General features: G+C 42.1%; 1 protein-coding gene across 6 annotated transcripts in view; it reads right to left on the bottom strand.

Annotated features, from left to right (window-relative positions):
* Positions 1-14,716, bottom strand: part of LOC115168980 (ubiquitin conjugation factor E4 B) — an 87,321-nt gene that overhangs the window by 17,835 nt on the left and 54,770 nt on the right. For all 6 annotated transcript variants that reach the window (XM_029724573.1, XM_029724572.1, XM_029724574.1 and 3 more), the window contains 7 exons: positions 5,289-5,427; positions 4,987-5,086; positions 4,392-4,519; positions 1,826-1,924; positions 775-1,010; positions 443-569; positions 91-235 (listed from right to left, as the gene is read on the bottom strand). In XM_029724573.1, coding sequence (XP_029580433.1) covers positions 91-235; positions 443-569; positions 775-1,010; positions 1,826-1,924; positions 4,392-4,519; positions 4,987-5,086; positions 5,289-5,427 — 974 coding nt within the window. The remainder of the gene's footprint in view (positions 1-90; positions 236-442; positions 570-774; positions 1,011-1,825; positions 1,925-4,391; positions 4,520-4,986; positions 5,087-5,288; positions 5,428-14,716) is intronic.

The following is a 14,716-nucleotide window of genomic DNA, read 5'->3' as shown; positions in this document are numbered from 1 at the left end:
TCAGTCTTAAGGCACTACAAATGAACTTCGTAACACATTCATAAGCACTTCACAACACATTTGCTTTTTCCCCAGAAATTCCGTACTGACCCTGGGAAGCTGATCCCACTGCTCCTTGTTTTTAACCTCCTCCTGGACCTCATGGATGCGCTTCAGGGACTCCAGGCTCTCGTCCAGCAGGAAGGTGGTGTCGTTGATCAGCATGTTGATGTAACGCACAAACTGTTTCCCGGAGCTACAGGGGAACAAACAGATGTATTGATTTCCACAGGCCTCCCAGTCAGCCACACAGAAAAACGACTATGATTCTGAACTAGTTCTGGGTACATGTTACACGCAGCATACACCATGACCGGACAGTGGACACCTATTTAGACCAAGCCGTCACCATAAAAGTAATTGTCATGAGATAAACACTAAGCTTTGATTTTAGCCCACTTACTTGAACTCTTCCAGGAAAGTGCCATGGTGGCCCATGTTCTGCCAGAGGCTCTTGAAGATGGTGCTGATGTGGTAGCGGATGGTGAACTTGTCATAGAACTCGCTGGTGGCACCGGTGTGCTCCACGTCTGTGGGAGGGAGGAGTCACTCAGTCAGTTGCCTGTGAGAATCAGTCCACTTAACATTTTCAGACAACTGAGTTGAGCCAAGCCGTACTACACATCACTGTAGTTGATGGAACCAAGACCAATGTGAAAAAGAAAAAAATCCAAGCCAGCACAGTACAGTTTATGTTGGCGCATAAACTGAATCCCCCGCACCAAGTGGTCTCACCAGTGTAGAACTTCATGAGGGCCGGGACCAAATGTTTGACGGACAGTGGGTGGTTCTCCATCATCTCAGAGAAGCACTGGGTGCGCGGCTGCACAGCTGGGTTGGTGACAAACAGAACCTCCACCAGCTTGGCGATCAGGTAGGGGTTCCGGATGTAGTTCTGACTGCAGATGAACACCACCAGGAAGGTGACAATGTTCTGGACGCAGGGCTCATACAGAACCTGAGGGGAATACCTGGCAGGGCATAGAAAATGGATGCTGACTTTCAGTCAAAATCCATTTCTCAGAAGATGCATTATTTTACCTTTTTTAAAAGGTCATTTCTATATGACCCCCATTCAAACACCCCCTTATTTAAAAGTATTCTGCAGATATACCCTTGTTAATTCATAATGTGTAACCAGCAATTTGGGAGGGGTGTTAATTAAAATGTATGTAATTAATCTTTCCTTGATTTCTTCCTTCCTCTCTGCTCACCACCTCCTTATAACGCACTGGAGAAGAAGGTCTGGGGGGAGGGACCTTTGAACTTCTACTGCAATGCGGTTTGAGAAGATGCAGAGAGGATGCGAGCAAATGAGGGGAGACTAACTGAGAAAAAGTCAAACAGAGGAGACTTGTCCAGGGAGGAAGTAGGTCCCTCTCATGCATGTATTAATACAAGGAAAGAGAATGTCCTCTGTATGTCAGGGCCAGGAGTTTCTCTGCTTGGGTTACATCGTTAGGAAATCTTTCTGGCCCTACTCATATCACATCCCTTTGAAGTTACCATTTATACAATACTCCAATAAATGTATAAAAGATAGACTGAAACATTTGCTTCAGGTAAAACAGGGTAAATTAACACGATCAATCCCACTCTGGTGGGCCCCATTGTAGAGTCTGTTGGTCAGGATTGGCTACAGCTCCAATGAGGTTGTTTTAGGAGCCAATCAAAACTAAGAATACAGCAGCCCAAAAACTTTTAACACCCAAGTTTGTAGAAATGTTTTTGTCTTTGTCTGGCTCTGCACTATGTAATAATTATGACCATCGATCTGTCGACTTACTGCACAACAAAAAGCAGGAACTCGGCCACATCTTCAATGTAAAACTCTGGCAGAGCAGCAAAGCTTTTTGGGATCTCAGGATTCAGTGGTAGAGTTACGCTGCAAAAAGAGAAAGAAGGAATATAAGGGTGCGTTATTGACCCACTTAATGCAAGTCACAAACAATAGCTCAATAGCTCAGTTGTGCACGGGGCCTCCCACTCCTCTTTCTATTCTGGTTAGAGCCAGTTCGCGCTGGTTCTGTGAAGGGAGTAGTACACAGCGTTGTACGAGATCTTGGCAAATTCTCGCATGGAATAGCCTTAATTTCTCAGAACAAGAATATACTGACGAGTTTCAGAAGAAAGGTTTTTGTTTCTGGCCATTTTGAGCCTGTAATCAAACCCACAAATGCTGATGCTCCAGATACTCAACAAGTCTCAAGAAGGCCAGTTTTATTGCTTCTTTAAATCAGAACAGTTTTCAGCTGTGCTAACATAATTGCAAAAAGGTTTTCTAATGATCAATTAGCCATTTAAAATGATCAACTTGGATTAGCTAACACAACGTGCCATTGGAACACTGGCGTGATGGTTGCTGATAATAGATATTACTTCTTTTTTTTAAAGTCGTTTCCAGCTACAATAGTTATTTACAATATTAATAATGTCTACACTGTATTTCTGCTCAATTTGATGTTATTTTAAAAATGGACAAAACATTTGCTTTTCTTTCAAAAACAGGGACATTTCTAAGTGACCCCAAACTTTTGAACAGTAGTATGTGTGTGTGTACACACACACACACACACACCAAAAAAAGAAACGTCCTTTCACTGTCAGCTGCGTTTATTTTCAGCAAACTTAACGTGTGTAAATATTTGTATGAACATAAGATTCAACAACTGAGACAAACTGAACAAGTTCCACAGACATGTGACTAACATAAATGGAATAATGTGTCCCTGAACAAGGGGGGGGGGGGGGGGGGGGGTCAAAATCAAAAGTAGTCAATATCTTGTGTGGCCACCAGCTGCATTAAGTACGGCAGTGCATCTCCTCAAGGACTGCACCAGATTTGCCAGTTCTTGCTGTGAGATGTTACCCCAATCTTTCACCAAGGCACCTGCAAGTTCCCGGACATTTCTGGGGAGAATGGCCCTAGCTCTCACCCTCCGATCCAACAGGTCCCAGACATGCTCAATGGGATTGAGATCCGGGCTCTTCGCTGGCCATGGCAGAACACTGACATTCCTGTCTCGCAGGAAATCACGCACAGAACGAGCAGTATGGCTGGTGGCATTGTCATGCTGGAGGGTCATGTCAGGATGAGCCTGCAGGAAGGGTACCACATGAGGGAGGAGGATGTCTTCCCTGTAACGCACAACTTTGAGATTGCCTGCAATGACAACAAGCTCAGTCCGGTGATGCTGTGACACACTGCCCCAGACCATGAGGACCCTCCACCTCCAAATCGATCCCGCTCCAGAGTACCTGCCTCGGTGTAACGCTCATTCCTTCGACGATAAACGCGAATCCAACCATCACCCGTGGTGAGACAAAACCGCGACTCGTCAGTGAAGAGTACTTTTTGCCAGTCCTGTCTGGTCCAGCGATGGTGGGTTTGTGCCCGTAAGCGACGTTCTTGCCGGTGATGTCTGGTGAGGACCTGCCTTACAACAGGCCTACAAGCACTCAGTCCAGCCTCTCTCAGCCTATTGCGGACAGTCAGCACTGATGGAGGGATTGTGCGTTCCTGGTGTAACTCGGGCAGTTGCTGCCATCCTGTACCTGTCCCGCAGGTGTGATGTTCAGATGTACCGATCCTGTGCAGGTGTTGTTACACATGGTTTGCCACTGCGAAGACGATCAGCTGTCCGTCCTGTCTCCCTGTAGCGTGGTCTTAGGCGTCTCACAGTACAGACATTGCAATTTATTGCCCAAGTCCTCATGCCTCCTTGCAGCATGCCCAAGGCACGTACACGCAGATGAGCAGGGACCCAGGGCATCTTTCTTTTGGTGTTTTTCAGAGTCAGTAGAAAGGCCTCTTTAGTGTCCTAAGTTTTCATAACTGTGACCTTAATTGCCTACCTTCTGTAAGCCGTTGGTGTCTTAATGACCGTTCCACAGGTGCATGTTCATTAATTGTTTATGGTTCATTGAACAAGCATGAGAAACAGTGTTTAAACCCTTTACAATGAAGATCTGAAGTTATTTGGATTTTTACGAATTATCTTTGAAAGACAGGATCATGAAAAAGGGACGTTTCTTCTTTTGCTGAGTTTATATCCACACACAGACACACACTATATGGGGAATTGGGATGATGCAGACTATTACATTGATGAAGCCACAATCTATCTGCAATATTAAAGCTGATCTATGAAACAATAAAATACAAACTTACGAAGATGAGGAAGTTGATTCTAATATAAAAATAAACATCTTTGAATTCTTAGGTTAGTAAGAAAGGTGCATTCCTCACTTAGTTCACGTTATTTCATTTCTCCAGGTAGCCTACTTTACTTCGTAATATAACCTTATATTACAGCATTAAAACAGTTCCCGATTGTGGAATAGTAACTTACTGTGGGTAGGCAGGATCCACCATGCGTAGGATGAGCTGAATGACCATACTGTAGAACTGCAGACATCTGCGTAACAGGTTCTCGTCCAGAAGACCCGCATCGGCACAGGCTTTGGAGCGCACCAGTTTCTGTCAGGGCCAAAGATCACAAGATAGAGGGTTTCAACTGAATATTGTCCTTCACTCATTTTATGACAAGTTAAAATGTTGAATTTTCCTGTCTGCAACACAAATTTCAGCATAAAGCATGTAAGAAACTACACAAAATGGAAGAACATTTGGAAAGAAACTATGACGCACTGGAGAAACGTTGCGTTTTCTACTGTTCTCACAATTCAAATTCACCAAAGATGTATCACGTATGACAAGGAGAACACAAGCAGATGGGAGAAAGTTCCATACAACTGAAAACTGAAAAAAAATAAAAATAAAAATATATATTTATTATTATTATTTTTATTTTTTTTCAGTTTTCAGTCGTATGGAACTTTCTCCCATCTGCTTGTGTTCTCCTTGTCATACATCTTTGGTGAATTTGAATTGTGAGAACAGTAGAAAACGCAACGCAATATATATACATTTTTAAGTTAGCAAACCTTGAGCTGGGTTTTGCATCTCTTCAGCATCTCTCGGTGTCGGCTGGCCAGCGGAGAGTCCTTCCACTGGCTCTCACTATTCTTCAGCTCTTCCACCGTCCTGCCACGTCAAACAACAGGGTCATCTTCATTAGGGCACACCATAACAAAACTGATAACGAAAAAAAGCCTTTCTTATTGGACCACTTCAAACTGACTGTGTGTGTGTGTGTGTGTGTGTGTGTGTGTGTGTGTGTGTGTGTGTGTGTGTGTGTGTGTGTGTGTGTGTGTGTGTGTGTGTGTGTGTGTGTGTGTGTGTGTACCTGTTGAGCTCGCGAATGGCTCTCAGTCTGCGGATGTAGCGTCGGCAGCCTGGTAGGATGGACAGGTGGTGGGTGTGCAACGTCAGAAAGAAACACTCTGTGGGGAACTTGGGATCATAGAACTTGGAAGGGTCATCATCTGTCGATAAAAACAATTAGGAGAACATATAGGACAATTTCAGGTAGGTGAATGGCACATCTAGTTAGTAAATTTTGATGGTAATAATAATTATAATGAATCCCAATTAGCAGACACTTCTCCAAAGCGACCTACAGTCATGAGTGCATACATTAACATGGCATATACAGTTGAAGTCGGAAGTTTACATACACCTTAGCCAAATGCATTTAAAAACTCTGTTTTTCACAATTCCTGACATTTAATCCTAGTAAAAATTCCCTGTCTTAGGTCAGCTAGGATCACCACTTGATTTTAATGTGAAATGTCAGAAAAAAAAGAAAAAAAAAGAAAAAAAAAAAGAGTAGAAAGAATCATTTATTTCAGCTTTAATTTCATTCATCACATTCCCAGTGGGTCAGAAGTTTACATACGCTCAATTAGTATTTGGTAGCATTGCCTATAAATTGTTCAACTTGGGTCAAACGTTTTGGGTTGCCTTCCACAATAGGTTGGGTGAATTTTGGCCCATTCCTCCTGACAGAGCTGGTGTAACTTAGTCAGGTTTGTAGGCCTCCTTGCACGCACACACCTTTTCAGTTCTACTCACAAATGTTCTATAGGCTTGAGGTCAGGACTTTGTGATGGCCACTCCAAAACCTTGACTTTGTTGTCCTTAAGCCATTTTGTCACAACTTTGGAGGTATGCTTGAGGTCATTGTCTATTTGGAAGACCAATTTGCGACCAAGCTTTAACTTCCTGACTGATGTCTTGAGATGTTGCTTCAATATATCCACATAATTTTCCTTTCCTCATGATGCAATCTATTTTGTGAAGTGCACCCGTCCCTCCTGCAGCAAAGCACCCCCACAAGATGATGTTGTCACCCCAGTGCTTCACGGTTGGGATGGTGTTCTTCGGCTTGCAAGCATCCCCCTTTTTCCTCCAAACATAACGATGGTCATTATGGCAAAACAGTTATATTTTTGTTTCATCAGACCAGAGGACATTTCTCCAAAAAGTACAATCTTTGTCCCCATGTGCAGTTGCAAACCGTAGTCTGGCTTTTTATGCCGGTTTTGGAGCAGTGGATTCTTCCTTGCCGAGCGGCCTTTCAGGTTATGTCGATATAGGACTCATTTTACTGTGGATATAGATACTTTTGTACCCGTTTCCTCCAGCATCTTCACAAAAGGTCCTTTGCTGTTGTTCTGGGATTGATTTGCACTTTTCGCACCAAAGTACGTTCATCTCTAGGAGACAGAGCGCATCTCCTTCCTAAGCGGTATGACGGCTGCGTGGTCCCATGGTGTTTCTACTTGCGCACTATTGTTTGTGCAGATGAACGTGGTACCTTCAGGTGCTTGGAAATTGCTCCCAAGGATGAACCAGACTTGTGGAGGTCTACAATTTTTTTTCTGAGGTCTACAGGTACACCTCCAATTGACTCAAATGATGTCAATTAGCCTATCAGAAGCTTCTAAAGCCATCATTTTCTGGAATTTTCCAAGCTGTTTGAAGGCACAGTCAACTTAGAGTGTGTAAACTTCTGACCCACTGGAACTGTGATACAGTGAATAATATGTTAAATAATCTGTCTGTAAACAATTGTTGGAAAAATGACTTGTGTCATGCACAAAGAAGAACATGAAATTTGTGGAGTGGTTGAAAAACAAGTTAATGACTCCAACCTAAGTGCATGTAAACTTCTGACTTCAACTGTATATGATACAGGATGACATTTTACTCTTCTTAAAGGAACAATATGTAGAAATCGCTCCATCATTGCCTGGTTGCTAAACTTAGAAAATGATCGAAAACTTCAGTTTGTGACAAAACAAGCAATGTACTATCTAGATCGATGTGAAATGTATTTTCAATAACAAAAAATATTTACTTTGTGTTTTGAAGCTGATGTTCAAAACAAAAAGTAAAAAGAAGCAAAATGAAACTTAAAGATGGAAAGCATAGAAATAGCACACATAGAACGTATCTACCGCTTATCCACTGTCTTAGGTTAGATGGCTTCACTCCTAAGCAATACTCGTCCCTCAACTGATCTGTCTAACTACATGTGGAACTAATCTCATTGACCCCGCAGCAATGTTCCAACATCTAGTGGAAAGCCTTCCCAGAAGAGTGGAGGCTGTTATAGCAGCAAAGGGGGGACCATCTCCATATTAATACCCATGATTTTGGAATTTGATGTTCGATGAGCAGGTGTCCACATACTTTTGGTCATGGGCGGCAGGTAGCCTAGTGCTTAGTCGTTCTGCCCCTGAACAAGGCAGTTAACCCACTGTTCCTAGGCCGTCATTGAAAATAAGAATTTGTTCTTAATGACTTTCCTAGTTAAATAAAGGTACAATTAAAAAAAAAGTTGTATGTGTCTGACTGACAGCTGGCACTTTCATGGCCGCTGGAAATAGGGGTGCCGCGAAACCCCCTGATATATAAAAATTGAATTGGACAAATTTAGAGTACTGTGTAAATATTACTCCGGTCGTTGTGTTTTTTTACACAACATCTCTGATTTAGGCCTTTATTACTACAGCCGACAGCACACTATGAGTCAAGAAAAACATTTTCCTCAGCTCCCTAGGATTACACCCAGAAGTTTAGTCTCAACTTTCTCAATCGTCACATTATTCAATAATAAATCTAAATTAGGGTCAGCATTGAGCGAGTGATTTGTCCCAAAAATTATGCTTTTAGTTAGAGATATTTAGCACCAGCCTATTGCTAGAGTTGCTCTATGTTAAGGGTGTCAGTTATTTATTTTACGGTTGCAGCCGACGTGTATATTGTTGAGTCGTCAGCGTACACACACTTTATTCAAGGTCAGTGGAAGGTATTTAGTAAAAACAAAAAAACAATAAATGTCCCTAGCCTGCTGCCCTGCGGTACACCACACTCAACTGAATTTGCATGCAAGGATTCCATTAACGAAAACGATCTGTTCTATTACTGAACAAAAATATAAACGCATCATGTGAAGTGTTGGTCCCATGTTTCATGAGCTGAAATAAAAGATCCCAGGAATTTTACAAACACAAAAAGCTTATTTCTGAACAAACAAAAATGGCACAACCCTGTTAGTGAGCATTTCTCCTTTGCCAAGATAATCCCTCCACCTGACAGGTGTGTCATATCAAGAAGCTAATTTAAACAGCATGATCATTACACATGTGCAACTCGTGCTGTGGACAATAAAAGGCCACTCAAAAATGTGCATGTTTTATCATACAACACAATGCCACAGATGTCTCAAGTTTTGAGAGTGCAACTGGCATGCTGACTGCAGGAATGTCCACCAGAGCTGTTGCCAGAGAATTTAATGTTATGGCATCTACCATAAGCTTCCTCCAACATCGTTTTAGAGAATTTGGCAGTACATCTAACCGGCCACACAACCTCAGCTCACGCGTAATCACGCCAGCCCAGGACCTCCACATTCGGCTCCTTCACCTGCGGGATGGTCTGACATGAGCCACCAGGACAGCTGAGGAAACTGTGGGTTTGCACAACTGAAAAATGTTGGCAAAAATGTCAGAAACCGTCTCAGGGAAGCTCGTCTGCGTGCTTGTCATCCTCACCAGGGTTTTGACTTGACTGTAGTTCGGCGTCGTAACCGACTTCAGCGGGCAAATGTTCACCTTCGATGGCCACTGGATAAGTGTGCTCTTCACAGATTAATTACGGTTTCAACTGTAACAGGCAGATGGCGTGTATGGCGCCGGGTGGGCGAGCGGTTTGCTGGTGTCAACGTTGTGAGCAGAGTGCCCCATGGTGGCGGTTGGGCTATGGTATGAGCAGGCATAAGCTACGGACAACGAACACAATTGCATTTTATCGATGGCAATTTGAATACACAGAGATACTGTGATGAGATCCTGAGGCCCATTGTCGTGCCATTCATACGTCACCATTGCCTCATGTTTCAGCATGATAATGCACGGCCCCATGTCACAAGGATCTGTTCACAATTCCTGGAAAATGTCTGCATACTCAGACATGTCACCCATTGAGCACGTTTGGGATGCTCTGGATCGACATGAACGACAGCATGTTCGAGTTCCCACCAATATCCAGCAACTTTGCACAGCCATTGAAGAGTGGGAAAACATTCCACAGGCCACAATCAACAGCCTGATCAACTCTATGTGAAGGAGATGTCGCGCTGCATTTGGCAAATGGTGGTCAACAGATAGGAAAAAGGTAGGGGTGTGGATCAGTCTAAAGTATCTGTGACCAACAGATGCATATCTGTATTCCCAGTCATGTGAAATCCATAGATTAGGGCCTAATGAATTTATTCAATAATTACACTACACCCACAATAACATCTGCTAAATGCGTGTATGTGACCATTAACATTTGATTATATGAACTGTAACTCAGTAAAATCTTTTAAATTGTTGCATGTTGCGATTATATTTTTGTTCAGGTCACTCAATCCGGACAGAATTGGCAGAGGTGTTGCCATATTTACAAAGGACAATTTAAATGTTTCTGTATCTCTTGCTACCTTTGCCCCTAAGCAGTTTGATTGTCTTGTTCTTAAATGTAGGCCTTGGTCATAATAGCCAGCTGACACTAGATACTCCCTTGGCTCCCTCATGTGCTCTTGAGAAGGATCTGAATTGCTATGTAAGTACGGTAAATCTGAACTATTAATTATGGCCAATGTTAATATTGATTAGAGGACGTCAATTGTAGCTAGAATGAAAGATACTTGCTCTAAACTGCGCTAAACTGATAACAGCCTACACAGCCGAATCCTAAAGATCCATCGAAATCTACCTTGATTGATCTTATTTTGACAAATACTCCAGATAAATGTTGCTAGTGGGGTTTTCCAGCTGGATTTTAGTGACCATTGCCCAGTTGTGTCAGAGATGTGAAAATGCATAAATCTAAGCTTCATGTCATCACTAAGAGGAATTTTAGTGAAAGCGTTTTTACATTATTTTTATTTTAGTGACCTTGATTGCAACTCAGCTATCCCTGAACCTGATTTAGCTTTAAGCTGTTTAACAAATGTCTTCAATACTATTGTAGATAATTAAGCTCCCTTCAAAAATCAAGAGTTAATAGATTGAATGCCTGGTTCACTCCTAAATTATCTGAAGTCATTCCTAAGAGGCCAGGAACACAAGCTTAGGCCCAGATTGCTTCCTCAGTTGCCTAAAATATTGCCAACGTGTAAGACTGATCAAAAAACCTAATCTGATTATGTAACCACTCTTCCTGATCGTAAAGGGAACCTGGCTAAATTCTGAAAAACTGTCAAAACTCTAAAGGGTTGCACTTCCTTCTCTCTGCCCCATCAAATTAATTCAGACTCTGGCCCCATTAAACAAAAATGCCATCATTGATGCATTTAGTCAGCATTTTATTTCTGCAGGCTCTCTTTTTGAAACAGCGTCAGACCCTTTCCTCTCAAAGAACGGGCAAAATGCTGATTCAGAAATTTTGCAGATTGACTTAGAAAATGGTAGTCAAGTTTTTGCATTTCGGCACTTCACGGAAAAATTTGCTATAGAAACCAAGAAATCCACAGGGGCTGACTAATTTGAGCCAGGTCTGCTCAAGTGTGCTGCCCCCCTCGTTGCTGGCTCATTAACCCATATGTTAAATCTAACATTGTTATAGGGAAATATTCCTAAAGTATGGAACACAGTGATGCCACTCCATAAGGGCAGGGTTAGTGGAATTCTGATGATTATCATCTTCAGGTTTCCATGTCAAGCGAAGATTATCAAATCCTTGGTAAATAAGCAACTTCACTCTATCTGAGCCTGGTATTTTGAATATAAATCAATCTGGGTTTAGGCCAGGGCACAGCACTATCGCAGCAACCACATGAGTTGGTAATGATATTGTCAATGCTTTAGATGCTAAAATGAATTGTGCTGCCTTGTTTGTGAACCTGTCAACAGCATTTGATAATGTTGACCATGTTCATCTATTGAACAAGTTATCCTCGATTGGCCTGGGCTTTGATGCCTGCTCTTGGTTTCATGATCATCTAAGTGACAGAACTTGCCTAGCTAAATTAAGGTTAAATAAAAGAACTCACTCAGGCCATTGTGATTGATGGGGTTAAGACCGAATTTATTGAAGTACATAAAGGTGTTCCGCAGCGGTCGATTCTAGGACCTGTTATTTTCACCATTTATAAAAACACTATTGGTCAATCTGTTAAAAGTTGTACATTTCATCTACTGTATATGCTGTATATCATACTATTATGGACGCTATTGCCCCAACTGTTGACCTCGCTGCGACAAGGATACAGTCAGATTTTGCAGCTGTGCAGGAAACCCTTACTGATATTAAACTTGTGCGTAATACATGAAAAACGAAATACATTCTGTTTTCAAGTTCTCGCAAGATTGCTTCAGATGGATGTCCTCATTCATCGTATGGTTCTATAATTGAATGAGTCTCTGCATACAAATATCCTGTAATTCGGTGTGATTTATTTAGGTAGTTAGCAAATAAATAATTAAGCCAATTTGTGTATTGCTGATTCACAATGTACAGTCGTCGCCAAAAGTTTTGAGAATGACACAAATATTAATTTCCACAAGGTTTGCTGCTTCAGTGTCTTTAGATATTTTTGTAAGATGTTACTATGGAATACTGAAGTATAATTACAAGCATTTCATAAGTGTCAAAGGATTTTTATTGACAATTACAGGAAGTTGATGCAAAGAGTCAATATTTGCAGTGTTGACCCTTCTTTTTCAAGACCTCTGCAATCCGCCCCTGCATGCTGTCAATTAACGTCTGGGCCACATCCTGACTGATGGCAGCCCATTCTAGCATAATCAATGCTTGGAGTTTGTCAGAATTTGTGGGTTTTTGTTTGTCCACCCGCCTCTTGAGGATTGACCACAAGTTCTCAATGGGATTAAGGTCTGGGGAGTTTCCTGGCCATGGACCCAAAATATCTATGTTTTGTTCCCTGAGCCAATTATCACTTTTGCCTTATGGCAAGGTGCTCCATCATGCTGGAAATGGCATTGTTCGTCACCAAACTGCTCCTGGATGGTTGGGAGAAGTTGCTCTCGGAGGATGTGTTGGTACCATTCTTTATTCATGGCTGTGTTCTTAGGCAAAATTGTGAGTGAGCCCACTACCTTGGCTGAGAAGCAACCCCGCACATGAATGGTCTCAGGATGCTTTACTGTTGGCATGACACAGGGCTGATGGTAGCGCTCACCTTGTCTTCTCCGAACAAGCTTTTTTCTGGATGCCCCAAACAATCAGAAAGGGGATTCAGAGAAAATGACTTTACCCCAGTCCTCAGCAGTCCAATCCCTGTACCTTTTGCAGAATATCAGTCTGTCCCTGATGTTTTTCCTGGTGAGAAGTGGCTTCTTTGCTGCCCTTCTTGACACCAGGCCATCCTCCAAAAGTCTTCGCCTCACTGTGCGTGCAGATGCACTCACACCTGCCTGCTGCCATTCCTGAGCGAGCTCTGTACTGGTGGTGCCGCGATCCTGCAGCTGAATAAACTTTAGGAGATGGTCCTGGCAGTTGCTAGACTTTCTTGGGCTCTCTGAAGCCTTCTTCACAACAATTGAACCGCTCTCCTTGAAGTTCTTGATGATCCGATAAATGGTTGATTTAGGTGCAATCTTACTGGCAGCAATATCCTTGCCTGTGAAGCCCTTTTTGTGCAAAGCAATGGTGACAGCTCGTGTTTCCTTGCAGGTAACCATGGTTGACAGAGGAAGAACAATGATTCCAAGCACCACCCTCCTTTTGAAGCATCGTCTGTTATTCGAACTCAATTAGCATGACAGAGTGATCTCCAGCCTTGTCCTCGTCAACACTCACACCTGTGTTAACGAGAGAATCACTGACGTCAGCTGGTCCTTTTGTGGCAGGGCTGAAATGCAGTGGAAATGTTTTTGGGGGATTCAGTTCACTTGCATGGCGAAGAGGGACTTTGCAATTAATTGCAATTGATCTGATCACTCTTCATAACATTCTGGAGTATATGCAAATTGCCATCATACAAACTGAGGCAGCAGACTTTGTGAAAATGTATATTTGTGTCATTCTCAACTTTTGGCCACGACTGTAGACTAGGGTTCGTGCAGATCTTATGACATTCAGATGAGACTGATGGAAGGTAAAGAATAATTAATGACTGATTGATAACTGAAATGTAACAGATCATTAGATCTAAGAGATAATTGGGAAGACGGAACTCCTTAAATAAACTTCTCCGTGGTGCCCCAGGTTGAGTTAATGGTTGCATTATTTTATTCAATCACATAATCAATTAAATGTTAGGTAATCGATTTGATAAAATAGCATGCCATCACATTAATTATACTAAAGACACAACACATCCCAGAATTAGTTTCATATGGATTGATTTGAGACTGGTTCAGCCAGCAAGCAGACATCAGCTAGCTAACGTTTGCTAGCTAATATCCGTGCACATTTCGAATTTCATTAATACTGATTCTACCACTGCTAGATGTACAATTAGGTAGTGAAGACCTGCTCATGAAAAAAACGTCAAATATTAGTTACAGGCTTAGTTTTAAGGTAAGATGAACTCAGACTTGAGGATGTAGGGGGTTCAGTGGACGATGTCATCTTGATTACACTTTGTAATGTTAAGACAGCATATTGTAACCAAAGTTATTTTTAGCTATCCCATGAGTATTTGCAAGCTAGACAGATCAGTGCAGACTGCTGTCGCGCTCTGACATGAGACAATGCCGCTTATTAGACTTAGTTTCAATGAGAAAGAAAGATCTGTAACTCACATTCCTATGTGCATTTGGTTGGGTCGTGAACAAAGCTACATATCGCGCCTTTAAAGATGCATAATTGCATATTGCAGTTAACCACAGAAATACTTTGTTTTCTGCAAACAATAGGCCTATATGCTGCTATTCATGTGTGGAGAGGTGTGCCCCTTTCCCCTATCCATTTAGGAGACCCATGTTGGCTCAAGAGAACCCCTAGAGGGAAACATTCTGTATAGCCATTAGCAGTGTGCCTACAAATCTTCAGTGTTCCTATGCATAATCTCAACCAGACCTGTGTTCAAATGGCATTTGTTTTCTTGCAAATGCTTAGCTGTGTTTGATTGAGCTTGCCTGGCACAACAGAACCAATTGAATAGTTCCAAACCTTTGGTACTCTAGGCCGACTCAATCCAATGCTAAAGCATTTAAAAGGAAACAAATACCAATTGAACCCAGCTGTGATCTCAACAAAATAAATTACACATCATCGTCATGAGGGGCCTCAAATCCTCAAAAAGTTCAGCAC

Source organism: Salmo trutta, chromosome 30 (assembly GCF_901001165.1).
Source record: "Salmo trutta chromosome 30, fSalTru1.1, whole genome shotgun sequence".
In the NCBI taxonomy this organism is placed as follows: Eukaryota; Metazoa; Chordata; class Actinopteri; order Salmoniformes; family Salmonidae; genus Salmo; species Salmo trutta.
Note: the sequence above shows the minus strand (reverse complement) of the source record. Positions and strands in the feature narration are given on the sequence as shown.